At 41.4% G+C, this 17,052-nt stretch overlaps 3 protein-coding genes across 8 annotated transcripts; 1 reads left to right on the forward strand and 2 right to left on the reverse strand.

Moving 5' to 3' along the window:
- Window positions 1-23: 23 nt before the first annotated feature.
- LOC120444912 (photoreceptor-specific nuclear receptor) lies at window positions 24-8,433 on the reverse strand. The gene is made up of 10 exons (XM_039624905.1): window positions 8,388-8,433; window positions 5,801-6,194; window positions 3,457-3,560; window positions 2,114-2,228; window positions 1,630-1,685; window positions 1,218-1,538; window positions 754-962; window positions 487-648; window positions 269-433; window positions 24-206 (listed from the first exon to the last, which is right to left on the reverse strand). The coding sequence occupies exons 1-10, from the start codon at window positions 8,431-8,433 to the stop codon at window positions 24-26; spliced, it is 1,755 nt and encodes a 584-aa protein (XP_039480839.1).
- A 4,473-nt stretch (window positions 8,434-12,906) lies between these two features.
- LOC120445962 (protein spalt-accessory) lies at window positions 12,907-13,373 on the forward strand. Its single transcript, XM_039626665.1, has 2 exons — window positions 12,907-13,038; window positions 13,097-13,373. The coding sequence occupies exons 1-2, from the start codon at window positions 13,027-13,029 to the stop codon at window positions 13,295-13,297; spliced, it is 213 nt and encodes a 70-aa protein (XP_039482599.1). The 5' UTR covers window positions 12,907-13,026; the 3' UTR covers window positions 13,298-13,373.
- A 717-nt stretch (window positions 13,374-14,090) lies between these two features.
- LOC120446082 (ADP-ribosylation factor 6) lies at window positions 14,091-16,640 on the reverse strand. Of its 6 annotated transcripts, XR_005615820.2 has the most exons (6): window positions 16,415-16,639; window positions 15,573-15,689; window positions 14,923-15,225; window positions 14,696-14,865; window positions 14,551-14,626; window positions 14,091-14,482 (listed from the first exon to the last, which is right to left on the reverse strand). XR_005615820.2 is itself a non-coding variant. In XM_039626867.2 (5 exons), the coding sequence occupies exons 3-5, from the start codon at window positions 15,652-15,654 to the stop codon at window positions 14,723-14,725; spliced, it is 528 nt and encodes a 175-aa protein (XP_039482801.1). In that variant the 5' UTR covers window positions 15,655-15,689; window positions 16,012-16,029; window positions 16,415-16,640; the 3' UTR covers window positions 14,091-14,722. The 6 variants fall into 6 exon arrangements, 4 of the variants coding, with proteins under 4 accessions (XP_039482801.1, XP_039482800.1, XP_039482802.1 ...); XR_006356468.1 differs by having other exon boundaries at window positions 14,551-14,865; XM_039626867.2 differs by adding an exon at window positions 16,012-16,029 and having other exon boundaries at window positions 14,091-14,865; window positions 16,415-16,640.
- Between the last annotated feature and the right edge of the window lie 412 nt (window positions 16,641-17,052).

Consider the following 17,052-nt stretch of genomic DNA (forward strand, 5'->3'; position numbering starts at 1 on the left):
TTGCAACTTAAAGCTCGAGTTAACTAGTTCTTATACATGTCGCAGAGCACCTTCTCCATGGGCGTGTTCCCAATTGTGCGCTGAAAGTAGATGGACTCAATCTTGTGGGAGCTGATGATGCGCAGCAGCGGCAGCATGAGAAGGAGTCGTCCGAATCTGGCTATCTGGGCGGTGAACTGCGTCTTTGTGTGCTGCGACAACATCACCTGTTGGTTTAGCATAATCTCAATGAAGCTTTCATCAGTTTTGAAAACCATAGCATACTTACGTGCGCCTGATCCTGAAGATTCTCTATCTGCGCCGGATCTTTAAGTCCGCGCGTCTCCGGCCGGAACAGAACGATCGCCTTGAGGCAGGCGAACTCAGCAGGATCAACCAGCACCGCCTTGTATTTGCAGAAGATCTCGTGCAGCGTTCGCACATCCGCCGCCAGCTACCAGAAATAGATGGTTATAATAAGTAAGATATAGTGCGGTGCAGACTTACCTCCTCCTTGGTGGTGCAAGTGTCGCCATTGGCGTTGTTCTCCAGATTATTGCAGTGCTCCGCCACCGAGAAGAGCGCGCAGCCGGTGGGATCCAGGGGGATGCACCATTGAATGGCGTTCAGCAGGAAGAGCTCCGACCAGGACTCCTCCAGCAAAATAACCTGCAAACAGGAGATATTTCGTAAGGTGTTGAGAAAATTAGATGTCCCATTAACTGGCTCTTTCTGCTACTAGTAGGCATTTACATGGATCTATAGTGAACCCACCTGATCCCGAAAGGAGAGCCTCGCAAAGCTGGGCAGGTTCTTGGCCCACTTGACGGCCATGAAGAGCAGCCGGGCACTCGTCTCGTAAACAGTTTCATGTTGATGAGTGTACAGATTGGGCGACATGAACTGCGGCATGATGAAGCTGGAGTCCGATCTGCTCACCGCATGCGGCTCCTCGTTGTCATTGGTTACATCTATGGAGTCGTCTGTCAAAAGTGTGATAAATATGTTGTTAAAAAATAATAACTACTATTAGCAAAATACAAAGATTTTATGCATCAACTATATATATTATATGATATATATTAAATCACTTTCTATTATTTATATCCAATAAAGAAGACATCCAGAAGCAACCCGTTAAATGGTAAAGTTAACTGATTTTTCATCTGTCCTATTTCACTTTCATCTTCATATTATTTCTTACTATTACTATTTGTTTTCCACCATTTGTTACCCACCATCATTGTCATTTTCCATTGTGGGACTGGAGGAGCTGATGGAGGAGACGCTGCCGCCGGCGTTGTTCTTCTCCTTGCCGTTTTCCGGCGCCGGTGAGCTCGGATCGATGGAGTGGTTGCTGCTCGAGTTGGTCGAGTGGGAGACATTGCCACTGCTGACCATCTCCATGCCGTAGGCCTTCTCCTTGGGCGAGTGGTGCATTGAGCCGGCGGCATTGAACATGGGAAAGCTGCCGGCGCCCATGTGATTCGCAGCCAGTTGCATGGAGGAGGTGAGGTGGTTGTGGTGCAGCAGTCGTCCCGTCGGCAAGCTGCCCAGTGCTGCTCAGGAATCAAACAGAAATCAAGGTGGGCCATAAGTAACACACGTTCCCAACTATCAGCTGGGGGGCAGCAACTAACTACTACTCACAGGGCGGGGGCAGGAGTCCGGAGCCGTAGCAGGGCGGAGACAGTAGCACGGGTGGTCTGCAAATTGGAGTTGCCCGCAGATTTCGGGCGGTTAGTTAGACTTATGCAAATGACAGGCTGAGCACAACAGCTACACTCGAAAAATATTACTGACTATATTCTAAGAATATATTGCTGACCACATAAATCGAACAAAGATGTACTGAAATCAGTTTGCATAATATCTACTAAACTATTTATGCATCATTATCTTCATATTATCCATCATACGTTTAATTTATACTTTTCAATGAGACAATATAAAGTTAAATTTAAGGTTTTAAATATTTACTATGTTGTACTATAGAATACATATACATTTTTTAGTTGGAAAAGAGACTGTAATGTAGTTAAGGTAATCAAGTAATCAAGCCTTGGCATTGATTATCCTTCGAGTTTTGGTTCCTTGACTATTTTTTGCGAGTGCAGCGGAGAGATACACTTACCCGAAAACCCCGACGGCCACGGCGGCCTCTCGCAGCGCCCGTCCGTGTTCCATCTCCCGCAGAGTCTCCGGCCGTATAGTGGCCGTGTTGCGGGGCTGTCGCTCATTTTGCACGGCTGTAATTGGAAAACAAATGCAACTAGCATGAGCACTCGGCATCTAGTTGTTTAGCGGGGAATTGGTGGTGGTGCTACATAGGAGTGGGACGTGTCCGTAATGAGGAAATGTCACACTGACAAAATCGCTCCTGGCACTCGTTTTCGCACAGGTATATCGCAGGATGGCAGAATGGCAGGATGCCAGGATGGCAGGACAAAAACCAGAAGAAGCGTGTGCCTGGCCTTTGCTCATCATCATACGCGAACGGAATGGAATCTCCGGCTAAGTGGGAGGAGCTGGGCAACAAGGCCATCCATCCATTGATGGCAAATTGGTTTTGTGGTCACGTGCCGCTCACGCCCACAAATTGTTTCGCCATTTGTTTATGCAATTTCACCGCACAATGAGGCCGGGCCACAAAAGCTACTTCGCCGCTAATGGCGCATCCGCAAACTGTGGCTATTTTCCATACGGCTCGCATAATTTACGGCCAAATTAAGAGATCCACAATAGAGTCGGGAAAGTGTGTGAACCGTCCCTTGGGAGCAGCAGTATATAGTGCACTTATTTAATGGCTAACTCACGAGATCGGAATGCAAAGTGAAAGGTGTAGAGGTGTATTTAAACCTTATCTTAAGTTAAGTAGCAGTTAAATAATGCTAACAGAATGAAGTTAAAAGAACAACTCAGCTTTGCAATACCTTCTTTGTAGATGCCCCTGACTCGTTAAGTAGAACCAGGTGAGTACAATTGGTTTATATTGATTTTATAAGCCTGAATCTGACTGACGGCTGCCGTTTGTCTATTTGCCATTCAAGGAATCGAGTTACTGTTGGCTGAGAGTGTGTGCAGACATCGAAACAATGACGAAAACTTTCAGTCAAAATGAACAATTGGGGTTCAGTGGAGTGGCAGCAAAGCTGCATAAAATCTGTCAAAGACAACCGGAGCAGCAGGTAGCAAATCAATTGGGTGAGCAATATGTAAATAAGGAGCACCCGCCACCCAAAGTGAGCCACCCCAAAATGAGGTGGCTCATTGCTCCTGCGATGGGTTTTCCACGTGGGAGAAGGGGCTAAAGGGTTAAAGGGCGCACTGATCGGGGTCACGTGTTCGCGGGTCTTTTGAGGTCCTGTTAAAGACCAATTAAACGTGCTTCAGTTCATTAGAGCGAGCCAAGCTGTGATGCGATGTGATATGATAATGCAGTGGGTATAATATTAAAATATACGCTATAATACCCACCGTCCTTGTTCATTCCCATTTGAAGGCACTTCTTGAGCCTGCAGGCCTGGCATTGATTCCGATGGGCCTTGTCCACCACACAGCGTCCGGTGCCCGCCTGGCAGCTGAAATGTTAAGCAGAATCGATTAAAATAGTGCCAGGACATAATCAGGCTATGGTTATCCTGCGCAGCTAACGAGATTTCCAGTGTCAGAAATTGCAACATTTGGCGATTTCGCTGGCGCACACAAAGCCACAAATTCACACTCTGGCCAACCGAGCGGAAATCCAGCCACAAAAGCACTTGTGTATCTGCTAGATACAGGACCTGTTCCTCTCTTCCATTTCAGCGACCTCTCGTCCTTTGTTCGGCCCTGGTGGAACTTTAATCAAATCAGTGCCGAGTGGCACTCCCTCCCACTCAAAATCCATGCAACCATTTTTAGCCCAGCATTCGCTTGTCCTTTTGCACACTAAGCCTGCGCCAAAATTCAAAGATGGCCAACGCTCCTTGAAATCTCCAGCCATCCCTATTTTCTCCATTTTATGTCCTTCGTGGCGCCTCGACAGGAAATCACTTAGCCAAATGTATCCTTGAGATACAGCCCTTGTCTAGGTACGTATATAATTGAGGTATTTTGTGTATGCAAATGTTGGATTTTCGTAAACAAATCAAGTAGATTGGATATGTGCGAATGGGCAGCTCATTCCTTTGGCATTCCAAGTTTTGTGTGTCTATAAAAATAATCACATAATATTGCCATTGCCCCAACCATCGGACATCCAGGAATAGACTATGAACGCATTTGTGTATACTAAAACTGGCAAATAAAGGACACATTTCGGTTTTCACATGCTCTACAAATTATGTGTACTTTTAAACTAAATAAAACTGGTTAATTTAACTTGAACTTTCATAACCAATACTTCGCACATAAAATAAAATTTATTTTTAAACCAAAGGGAAATTAATTAACGATATACTTTAAGTAAAGCACGTATTAAGGGCATTTTTTCTCGGCCGATAAACAACAAATAAAGAAAATCCATAAATTCCATAGCCTATTCCTGCAGCCATAAAAAGTCGAATATATTTCTGGCCTGTCCTTGCAAAATTCCTTTGGCCACATTCGAAAGTTCTGATTGCAAGCAATTGATTATAATTGAAAACGGCTTAATGGGGCCACCGGAGACAAGGATATAAAAAGGACACCAAGGGCCAGATAGACTCGGTCGTCCATCGGGAAACAAGTCACGTCGGTGAAAATATACACTGGACCTGTTATCCCTTTTCCCTGTCTGGAGTGTATGCCTCGCTCAGTCATTCCCCTGCTGCCTCCACCCAGCAGCAGGGGAGGATGAGGATGCTGCTCCATTTCATCCCGCAGAGCCGCACAGAACCGCCCCCATTTTTTGACTTTGTTGCGATTCGGCTCAGTCGATGGACGAAGATGTCGGCTGGGTCGATGGATGAGGGGAGATGGCGGGTGCTGGGTCACATTTGGCCAAGTGTTTTGCGCTTAAGCCCTCCATATCAATCTCATGGGACCAGGACACGGATATAGAGATTTCGACATTTGTGATTTACCGCGCCCGCCGGAAAGCCGCAGAGCAAAACACGCATTACTGTATCATAACTTTATGTTTTTGCTGGCATTGATTCCGTCGCTTTGGATTATGGGATATTTCTACCAGATTTTATGATAATCGAATACTTTGATTCGTGTATTTGCTATTCCTCGTTTTTTTTTAACTTTTTGTTACATTTTGGAAAATTCCCACGTCAAAGGAAAAAGTTTTAAACGAATTCACTTTAAATTCAATTACATTTTAAGCTGCAATCCAGCGAGGGGAGCGAAAGTAAAGTGGCATTCGCACATGATGCCATTCTGGGCACAAAGTCAACGCGAGGGCAAATATGCGCATTCAAAAGTTGACGCTCAAATCCCAAAGATTTGAATAATTGTAATGAATTTGCCAGAGCTCCGTAATCCGCCAGACGAGCCTCTGGGCACAGTGGCCCACTCCCACTCCCAGTCCGGGCACCACCCACTTTTGGGCAAATGTTGCAGCATTTAATGGAAATGAAATGGTAATGACTGGATTTGGTAGCGTACTTAGGGCTACACTGAAACAAAACAGCATTCATTTGGCACACGTTTAAAAATATGAGGCTTAAACTCTTTCATTTCTCATTACTTAGTTCCCATGTCAGAATTTTCATATAGGGGATACTAACTTTATACTTAGAGTATAGTAATACTTAAAAACCTTTAGGACATTATTACTTCACACTCTATATGAGTTCTTAAGATAATAAGTAGTTTTCCAATTTGCAAACCCCAAATTTCTTTCTGAACTCACCGATAAATGAGTTTCCGCCGCACGCTGCGCTTGAAGAATCCCGAGCAGCCATTGCAGGCCAGGATGCCGTAGTGCTTCCCCGAGCTGGTGTCGCCGCACACCACGCAGATGAGGCCCAGGTTCTGACCCTTAATCCGGGTCATCGCTGCACCCTCCGCCCCCGACGAGTGGTTCATGGAGTTGGCTGCCGCTTGGGCCGCCGCCGCCGCCGCAGCCGCTGCAGCGGCACTGTGGTTCCAGCCCAGCAGCCGACCGGCGGGCACGTTTGGGGCGGCGGGATGGGGGGGCGGTTGCGGTGTGGGCGGTGCCACGCCCGACGACGTCGTTGGAGGCGCCTGTCCGTGCATCGGCACCGACGGCGGAGTGTAGCAATGCCGCTGCGGACTGTGGAGTTCTGAAGTTTTGAAAGAGATCAGTAAAATGTATCTAAGAGATTCGAAATTGTATCTTATAGTTATCTGGGAAGTAACTACGACCTTATTAAGATCATACGACATAGGGTTATATAGATTATATATGTAGCTCTTTAAAAGATCGCGAGATCAAAGATCAACGAGTTTTGAAAGCTTAAATATTATTGTATAGATAAGTCACTAATAAATATTAAAAATTAATGTTTAATTCAATGAAAAAGGTTTTAAAAGAAGGGAAATTTGTAAGACTAACTGCTTATACTATCAGAATGTATAGGGTAATGTCTAATTCTATACAGCTCTCGCACTACAGCCTAATATTTGTACCCCTAAAAGTAACCTTATGCATGTATTTTCTTCTATTATTCATGTATATATATAAATTGTATCTGTGCATATCATAAGTATAATTCCCTCTAATCGACATTTCCGTTGAACCTAAGAGAGAGCATGCGGGAGATACACCATGAATTAAAAGATTGATCTCGTTGAATCATAGGCTTTTGAAATTTCCGACCAGACTTTAGACCAGTCACCCCGGTGGTAATGGGTGGTGCAATAAAAAATCACTTATGTAGTTCATATAAATTAAATCGCAATTTGTCAGTTGTATCAGTTGTAGCGGACTGCGGAAGCCAAGGACCTGCCGATCTTATCCCTGCGTGGCGACATTGACGCCCTGTAATCCGCAAATATATTTACACATTCAATTAGGGTGCCATTAAGCCAAACGGCTCTCGACCAGAGCGTGCCGAGCAATCTGTGCGCAAAATTTGCCTCGGGGGACGATTGTTTTGCCATCACACCCTAATTTGATTGTAGTTTCCTTACTGATTTTTTGATGCACTTAACCCTCGACGTTCCAAGGACGACAACGAGAACGAGGACACATTTGTTACACTCGCCACTTGGCTGTGCGCTCGACCATTTGGGTTCGTGGTTCTCATTCTGATTCGGATTCTGGTTATGGGTTTGGGTTCTGGTCCTGCTTGGGATTGGTGTGGAATGGAAGGACAAAGTCAGGAGGCCTTTCAGCCGGGACCAACTGGCAGGAGTGCGGTCCAAAAGCCGGCGGATTAGCGTCATATGCTTGCATTTTCCGGGGCATCGTCTTTGTTAATTTTATGGGCTCGTTGAAATTCACTTTGGCACACACACAAAAGTGTTAAGGGCTGTGTTATGAATTTCAGACATTTTTGGCGGCCTGACTCGAAGTCTAATTCAATTTGGTGATTATCGCAAATTGAATTTGCCTGGTTCATTCGTGCATGCCATCAGAAAGTTGGGCATCGATTTGATTTGAGTGTTTCCGCAGACAACTCGTTGCCACAAATTGGTAATTAAAATTGCCAATGTGCGATCAGAATGCTCTTGGTTCTTTTCATGTTTTAATCAAGACATTTTACACTTGATCCGCTCTTTGCACCCTATGAATAAATAAATCCGAAAAATTGCACTTCTTTTTAAGCTAAACAGCTCTAAAATTGATTTTCTTATTAAATGTAAAAATAGGTTGCTCTCAAAAAGAAAATAATTGATTGCAAAAACAAATTGAAAACATTGAATCTTTAGAAATTGATTTGTTGTCGGTAGAACATTATTAATTCGGCATTGATTATAATCGGATTATTATCGTCCTTTTTATATAAGAAACATGAAAAATATCTGTGGCGAAACTTAAATCAAAGCAAATTAATTTAAGTTATAGGCAGTTTATTTTATTTTATTCAATGGCTCACGTTATCTAAAAACCATTAAATAATAAAGAATAAAAGATTAACAATTGTTTGCCGCCGGATAATTAGTAGAAACTCAAATATCATTTCTCTTATTATGTTATGTGTTTTTTGTAATTGCTATCTTTGCCTTTGTAACCTTTTCTTTTTTTCCTTAAAAGGATCCCTTTTTTAATTTTTTCTATCTTAGGCGTGCTAATTAATCGTGGGTGTAAGAAGCGTAATTATATTTCACACACAATTTACCCACAAACGTGATATTGTCCTTTTTAAAAATTGTTGCTGAAGGGATTTTTAATCGGCTTTAGCACATCGCTTAATACTTTGTTTACTCGAAATATATTACCTATTTTAGTAAGGTTTATGTTCCACACATTTTACAGCTTAATAACTATATTTAAACACAATGCTTATGTGTTTATTAACACATCAATTTACCTTGAGAGGAGGGTCGTGTTTCGGAGGAATTTTCTTCTTTGTTCATTTTGTTGGACTTAAGCGAATTTGCGAATTTAGAGCACACCTCGTTGAAAGGTTCGTTAGCAATCAGCACTATTTTTAAGTATTTCTGAAACACCACTATTAAATCGCACTTTTTGGGGGCATCGCATGGGGCTCCATATTAAATTGCAACCGTGGAGAGGCGACGGCAAGTGGAGGAGTCCTGTGATTCCCGCTGATGAAACCGAACCAATGCGATCCGACGGCGCTGCGAGTGTGCCGCGATGATGATGTTAACGTCTCGATGTACGATTTCAGATTCCGGATTTCAGATTTATCATAAAAGCGTGACAGGAGCTAAACACCGATGTGTCCACTCCAGCAGTCGGCCAACCAGCCAACGGGCCAACCCCGGACTAGGGTAAAAAAAACCATATCGCAGGATATAATCCGCGGTCGCTGAGTGGGCAGAGAAGTCCTTGCCCGCGTATGTGTGTGTGTGTGTGTGTGTGAGGACAAAAAGCACGGCACCCAGCACACACACACACACACACACACACGAGCAGCAAGAGCAGAGAGCATCGAGCATCGAGCAGCGAGCAAGGAGCAGCGAGCGAAGGATAACCGCACACCACCCACCCACCGACGGAGACTTTTAGTGGCAACTCTGGTGGCGCATTTGCTTGTTGGCTTGCTTTGATTCGTTCCTTCTTGATGCTGCGGCAGGAGCTTGTCCTCGCTGTTAGTGTGTTTGTGTGTGTGTGCTGGTGTGCGAGTGTGGGTAAGCCAAGCCACAATCGCAATCTCCAATAAACACCCGGCTCTGCGCTCTCTGCGCACACACACAACCACACACACAACCACACACACAGGCACTCAAAAGAGCAGAGAACGCCCGGTCGCCATCATGACTCGAAAAAGCTGAGCGCCGGGGAGCGGAAACGGAAGTGGGCGGCAGAGAGGAAGTGGAGCAGAGCAATGGCGTGGCGTGGCCAACACAGCCATGAAACGGATGACGCAGCTGCGCGGCTGGCGCTCGTATAATCGTCTTGGGTTTTGACATTTTGTTTTTGTTTTATAATACCCTTTGTGATGTCGGCGCTTTCGAGCTTGCCTCGTCCTGCCCCTCGATCCCGCCCCCACCCCCCTCTTCTTGACCCTCTGCCAACGACGTCACTCTTGGACTCGCATTCTAACCGCCCCCACCAGAAGCTCCAACTTCCGCCCAGAAATTGCCGCCACCCAGTAAACTGTAATTGAATTAAAGAGGAAAATGTTTTTGCTGGTGTCCTGTGGATCCATGCTGTCCTTAGATCCACATCAAGTATATGTAAGCGTACATATAACTGAAGGAGTTTTAACAGCTAAATGCTTTTCATATAACTTTAAAATTGTATGCTTATACTTTTCCAATTAAATGGGAGATTTGATTTAACTTTAATATTGCAAGCATTTTGATTATACTTTTCCCCTTTTATTCATTATTTGTATCTCAAGTTTCGCATTATTATATTTGCGTGGAAAATTAAGTTAAAACAAAGACTTGTATTTTATTAAGTTTAAACAAAATGGTAATACGCTTCTTGAGTTTAAAGATTTCACTAATATTTGGTCACCGTTTTTATTCTACTTTTAAGAGTGAAAATGCTGAATAGACAAGCTAAAAATAAAGTTATAATAAATACGAATAAGGATATAGAACAACATTTTACATTTTTCTACCCATTGCTCCTGTGAATGGTATAAGAGTCTTTAAAGCTCGTAAACTGCATTTCAAATATAAATTTTATAGACTTAGAAATGGAAACCTGCTGCAAAAGTTTATCAAATTTCGAAAAGTATAATAAAATATTTTAAAAGCCAGACTTAATATAACGATGTTGTATCTTTGTATCTGATGGTGTGCGCCATATTATTTATGCATACACATTTTTATTTACTCTTTATACATTATAATTTCATGGATTCGGGCAAAGAAAGGCTTTGTGTGTGAGAAGAGAGAGATAAAATTGGTCCCGGGTCCGCTAATCCAATAATCGATAAACGATGCTCGCAGGACGAAAATGGGTGGCATGGGAGTGGATAGGGGGGCTTCGTTGTGTTCCCCGATTTTGTTGTGGGGCTTTTGCCATGCTTAATGCGCCGACATTAACTTTGTAACAAATGAGATGTCGGAATACAACAGTCAGGATCCTGGCAAGCCACAGCCCCTCGCCGCGCCCCTCTAGCGCCCCCCCCCTCGCTCCTTTCGCCGCTCCTTTCTGCACTCTCGCTCTCTTTGCGGGGGAGAAAGCCAGAGAGCAGCTGCGGCTGGCAGAAGTTTATGCTCGGCACAAAAGTGAACAAATGCAAAAGTCAAAGCGCTTTGCCAGCATGGCCACGCCCACCACGCCGAGGGAGGAGCAAGCGAGAGCGAGATAGAGAGACAGAGAGAGAGAGAGAGAGGGGCGTTATCCTGTAACAGCCGTGCCACCAGGATGTCCGGTGGTGCGAGCGAGAGCAAGGACATCGTGCGAGCAGGACGAGCAGAGACGACGGGGTTGGTTCTTGACATTTGAACGGCGACATTTCGCATCGCCAGGATACATACACGAATACTCATACACCCACATACAAACACACACACACAACCACACGGACAAATCTCTGCGAGTTTGAGTGCGCCCACTGGAGTGGGCGGTGGGTGGGCAACCCTATCAAGTGCAGTGCACTTTATTTAATCAATCAAAATTCATGGACTGCCTCCTTTATTCAACATTCAGACACTTTGTATCTTTGATTTACGTTCCGGTAAGGTGGGATTACTAGGAACTGTAATCCCAGCTATGCAGCTTACTATTGTATCTTTAAAGCGCACTTGTTTATCTAACATTCTTCGTTAGTTTAGTAAAATTAAATAAAGAGTGTAAAGTGTAAGGTGAACATGTGCTGCTTATCTGCCAAAATTTAATCTAAAGTGTTTTAATTTTGTTCTATCAACCCAAACATACATACATATATATGTATATACATATGTATATATGTATGTACATATATAAAGACGTTTTGAGATTACAAATTGTCGAAAAATTGATGTCTAGCTTATCTATAAACTGTTTTAAGCTAAAAATATGTACGTCTAAAGTAAAACCGAATCGAAAATGTAAAAGAAACCAGAAATTTAAATTTGCGGGCTTCAACAAACTGATAGATTGTTTACAAATTTGCCTTTGTTATAGTTTGTCTAATGTTTTGTTTTATTTTTTGTTTTTTGCCTACTAATCATTGACCTCATGCCGCATCAAAATTTGGTATTTTCCACAGGGTAATCGTTCTTGAATGGGAATGTGTGCCAAAGTAGATGTATTATTGATTTTGTACCTTTAATTTAAATTCTGAAATAGGAGAAAGATTAAGTCCCGAAAAGTTACTGCTCATAATATTTCAAGTCTTTCCTTTCGAAAGCCAGATTTAAATTATTCCGGAAATAAATTCTACGGATTCAATACTTTGACTTATTTGAGTGATTGCAATTCTTAAATTATACTCTTTACTTCTTGCTAAATCGAAATTGTGCTTATTTATTGTGTATATAACTGGGTATATTGAGTATATTTCCTCCGTCTGAGATTAAGGTTTTGTTTTACGTATTAACGAAACAAAGACGATATTTTAATGATTTGTATGTATATTATAATCCTAATCTATAAATCCGTAATTTATAGATTTTAAACAATTTTTTATCAATATTTTGATCAGAACATTTGAAATATTGGTCCGAATATGGATTGGCATACCTCGTAATTAAATTAATTAATTAAATTTCCAATCAACTGTGTTTTCAAAAAAAAAATTATATTTTTTTGACTTTTCTTCCAATTTTTGATGATGATTTTTGCCGAAAATCGGATTTCTGTTATTTTGCAACTATAAATATCAGTATTTTGATTAGAACATTAGAAATATTGGTCCGATAATTTATATTTTTTTGTGTATTTTTACCTGAGTATCCAATTGGTTAGATAAGTGGCCAAAGAGACATAAAACCGAATTATACATATTAAAGTAAATAATAAAATGAACTAAGATTTAACGAATAGGATTCTGTTCAAAGTGTTGTTTCAATCGGTAATCAATTGTTTTCAGACATAACATATATGATTAAAATAGGGCCTTTTAAATAAAAAGTTCGCACACGTGCCCAAAATAGAAAACAAAAAGGCAATATTTCGAAAAAAAAAACCTTCTGCCTAATTGGTGGTTCCGCTGTCTGTGATTAACAATTCGTTTGCTTTGTTTTCATCTAAACATTGACCTCTTGGTTATGTTATCAATTTTTCGAATTTTGTACAGGGTAACCATTTATTAACGAGTGTATAAGTTTATAGCCTTCGATTTTGCATATTTTTTTATTTAATATCATTTTAAAAATTAGAAAAGTGTTAAAGAAGCTATAGTCCCTGATATAAAAACCATTTTAAGCACATATAATCGTAAAAAGGTGTGTCAGATGATATATTTTACAATTGTAAATCCATTAATGTAGTACGCCTACTAGGTATCTGAAAGTCGAATCTTAGTTAGAAACCCGCTTACAGATCGGGTATAAAAAGAGGCCCTTTTCAGAACGGAATTCAGTTCAATAATTTAAAGCAACATGAAATTACTGGTAAGCTAGCTGTGTAAAAGAAAGAAAGTAGCAGGATCTTACATATTTCTATCCGTAGATTGTCCTTCTTGCCTTGGTGGCCGCTGTTTTGGCCAGACCTCAAATTGGCGGATATGGTCAGGGAGAATTTGGCGGACCTTTCGGACAGGGAGGATTTGGTGGCCAATACGGACCAGAAGGATACGGCGGACAGGGAGGATTTAACGGCAGATATGGTAGCGAGCACATACATCATCACCATCATCGTGAGCGCTACTAACTTCCCAATATTTTAACCGTCTTAAAATAATCATAAGCGAAATAATAAAAGAATTATTTTTTGCCATTTATTTTAATACCTGCTATTTTCGTGAATCAAATATTAATGAGACCACGCAACGTCGAGATACCCCGCATCCGGGGGGAGAAGAAACACTAAAACAGCTCGACCCACTTCATTGCATAAAAAAGTACTGATAATTTTACATTTTAAGCTGTACTAGTGTTCTAAAACTGCCGCTAGGTGGCGCTCGTTTGGGAAGTCGGCATCTCCATCACACGCTCTTTAGTGAAAAAAGGGTATCCGATAGCTGATGATAGCGATAAAGTCTACTGCGCCGTTCTATTTTGTTTTCATTTAAGAAGACTTTAATTCGTACTTATATAAATGCTAAAATAATATATATACAAAAATGGTTTATAAAGAAAAATACTTTTAAACCTTTTTAACATTTAATAATGTAAGGTAGAGTTTTTAGCACAATATTTAAAACTATCTCCGCCAGCTCGGGGATGATTGCGAAACAATAGTAGATTTGAGAACGCCTTGTTGCACAAATCATACTCAGACTCAGGTATAGCCAGGCTCATTTACCCTCCAAATTACGGCACTGAATGTGGCATGTTTACTTTTCAAATTGAGCGCACAATACAAACCAAATGCGTTTGACACTGAAGTCAGAATGGCTTGCTCGCAAATCCAGAGACCTTTCTTCTTCGTCCCGAAGAATAACACATTGAGAAAATTAGCTGTTGGAATGGGGGAAAATAATGAGGGATCATAGACACACACATTGAGGAAGGCACAGTTACTATTTCATTATATTTTGAAGACTCAGTTTTAATCTAAATAGCAATCTATAGGTTTGTTCAATTGTTTGTTCGGTGTTTTCTTTTATTTCGTTTGTTGTTGTATATGGGCTTTAATTTGAATATTTATTTACAATTTATTTAAGACTCGTTACACCCTTGCTCAAGTCAAATATAGTAACAGTTGCAATAAACAAGCTTTCAACTTATTGCTTACGTGTCTCATCAATATAATTTACAAGAAAAACTTACTTAAGGCTAATCTCCGTTGATGTTTTGCTTTATGTCTCTGTGCTTCACGCATAATTTACTTTACGGATATTTACCGGCTGCTTACGTTGATGCTTCTTTTATTTTGTAGGTATGTGTATTTTTACTAGTGAGAATATTGGTTGGTTAATTGAGAGTATATATAATTACTATATATATCTGACTTCTATATACCATTTTTAACATTTGTAATTTATGTACGTTCGTTTTTACGAATTGGGCTTTTACTATGCGCTTGCGGTTGGTTTTCCTTTGTATAAATAAAATAGAATATTTTTCGCTTTTGCTTCGCTTTGAATAATACATGCCATATACATACATATAAGAAAATGCTCGATTACGATTCTCATAACTTATGGTTCGACGTTAGCCAAATGAGGCCCTCGGACAGGCCATCGCCGGATGTGGCACATGATGGTTGTACATACCAATTGCGATCTCTTATTCTAGTTAAACCTAGTTTTTCCTGGATTTCATGGGGTTTCATTGCTGCAAGAGAACAATTTGATAAGCGGATTGAAACAATTGGCTAAGCACTATACTAACCATCAGGCAGATCCTGCTTGTTAGCAAATATCAGTATGATGGCGTCGCGCATCTCCCTATCGTTAATTATCCTATGCAGCTCCGTGCGCGCCTCGTCTATCCGATCCCGATCCGCACAGTCCACGACGAAGATCAGACCCTGTGTACCCGTGTAATAGTGTCGCCATAGCGGTCGAATCTTATCCTGCCCACCGACGTCCCACACATTAAACTTGACATTCTTATAAGTGACGGTTTCCACATTAAAGCCCACAGTGGGTATCGTTGTAACAGATTGGCCGAGTTTCAGTTTGTACAGAATCGCTGTGGATGGAAAATAATAAGATTAGTTTAGAAATGCAAACGATGAATAAACAAAATAGCGACTAGCTCGAATTCGATTACTGATAGTACTGTCTCAATTGTCTACGTAGTAAGCTGACAAGAGGTCTTTTCGAAATTAAAGTAAAGTTAAGATTTAATTTTACATTTTGTTGAAGTGCAATAAGAATAAACAATAATAATACATGACTCGCCATGGAATAACTTGTTTATATTATTCTATGGCACTGTACTGATATAAAAGGTTTGGTTTCCGCTTAGGAAATAACTAACTAATGGGCTCTAATCAGGTCCAAAATCGAATTCGAGAATCCTTTTGATATGCTCACTTGTTTTTCCAGCCGCGTCCAGTCCGAGCATGAGAATTCGCATTTCCTTGTTGCCGAAAATTTTTGATAGTAACTTTCCCATGGTGCTGATGTGTCATCCATTAAACCTTAGCCAATCTGAAAAACAGTTCAAGTAGAGTTGACGAGCTCTTTCAAATAAGCATATCGATAAGAATAGCTGGGCGAGATTCAGGGCAGGGTCAGTGAATTTCCAGATAATAAAGCCATTGTAATACAGTTTGCAGTTAACATATCAATTTATGATATAAGAACGCCGTCGTGTGAAGGCGCGTAAGTGATACATGAATGTACGAATATACATATGTAGGTACATATGCATACGGAGGCACAGTCAGAGGCACAGGCAATTTGGTGGCCATATAGAGCTCGAACGACGGCGGAAGCTAAGAACATTATTTTGCATAATAATTTCACTTACATTGTCATCAGCTCGTTGCTAAAAAGCGAGAAAATAAGTGGAGAGGCAGAATTTATCAGTGAAGAGCTTGCAGCACACAGTCGCACACACATAGACACACACACACACACACACACATGCTTACACATAGGAAGTACAATTGGACAGATAAACACACTATAGTGTCTCGCAAATTGGGGCAGAGTTATCTCAATTGCGGGCTTATCGCTGGCTCCACTGGATCCGCCAGCTCCTCCCCCGCCCCCTGAACAGCCACCACCCCCCTGCCGAACCATCAAAGCCGGCTTGGGAGCAACGATATCGGATGGTTTTCGGATTCTACGGAATCTCGCTCGCTCTCTCGCTGCTACTGCTTGCCTACGTCACAAACACGCCCGTAACACACATACACATGTATACACACCCAAGTCTCCTGACGACCGCCGTTACGCACCGCTTTCCAGCCCAATTCGTTCCACGCCGGCCTGAAATCCGTTAACATGTAGTGCCAAAGTGCGCGGGCCGGGGCATAAAATGCATTTGCTAGCACACGGCGGCCAAAAAACTATAACTAACAACAACAATTTTGCACTAATCTTCTTGTATTTATATACACATACAAGAAGCAGTGTGCCCGTTGGCGCAAAACGGAACAAGATTATCGGGAATTCCAGAAAAAACGCTAAAAATTGCCAAGGCTGCGGAGGATAAATACCGAAAATACTGAGTTTATCAGTTGCAAAACTGTGACTGACGGTGAACTTATACATCGTGATTTTTTGCCCAATAAGTTTTTGGCTTTGCAATTCAAAATTAAAAGAGATTTAATTATAAAGGAAAAAAAAATGATATAGGAAAATACACAAATAATTTTTGAAAAGAGACCACTAGTACGTTTTTGGTTTATATAAAATTTTTGAAAAGAATCTCTGGCAACAGAATTACCATGCATACGTAAGGCAAAGCATCACGTGAATTGAAAATATATGAAAGTAATTAATTTAATTTTTTTGAAAAGCTTACTTTCAAAGTACCGTGTACACATATTTCCCTAATATTGTA

The sequence above is a fragment of the Drosophila santomea genome, chromosome 2R, assembly GCF_016746245.2.
Source record: "Drosophila santomea strain STO CAGO 1482 chromosome 2R, Prin_Dsan_1.1, whole genome shotgun sequence".
Taxonomy (NCBI): domain Eukaryota; kingdom Metazoa; phylum Arthropoda; class Insecta; order Diptera; family Drosophilidae; genus Drosophila; species Drosophila santomea.

Coding starts and splice junctions, on each gene's coding strand:
- LOC120446082 (XM_039626868.2), bottom strand. CDS start 15,654: ATGGGAAAGTTACTATCAAAAATTTTCGGCAACAAGGAAATGCGAATT. Junction 15,226..15,572: donor GGACGCGGCTGGAAAAACAA/GTGAGCATATCA, acceptor TTCCATCCACAG/CGATTCTGTACAAACTGAAA. Junction 14,866..14,922: donor CAAGCAGGATCTGCCTGATG/GTTAGTATAGTG, acceptor GTTCTCTTGCAG/CAATGAAACCCCATGAAATC.
- LOC120444912 (XM_039624905.1), bottom strand. CDS start 8,433: ATGAACAAAGAAGAAAATTCCTCCGAAACACGACCCTCCTCTCAAG. Junction 3,561..5,800: donor CGGCGGAAACTCATTTATCG/GTGAGTTCAGAA, acceptor TTAACATTTCAG/CTGCCAGGCGGGCACCGGAC. Junction 2,229..3,456: donor AATGGGAATGAACAAGGACG/GTGGGTATTATA, acceptor TTCCAATTACAG/CCGTGCAAAATGAGCGACAG.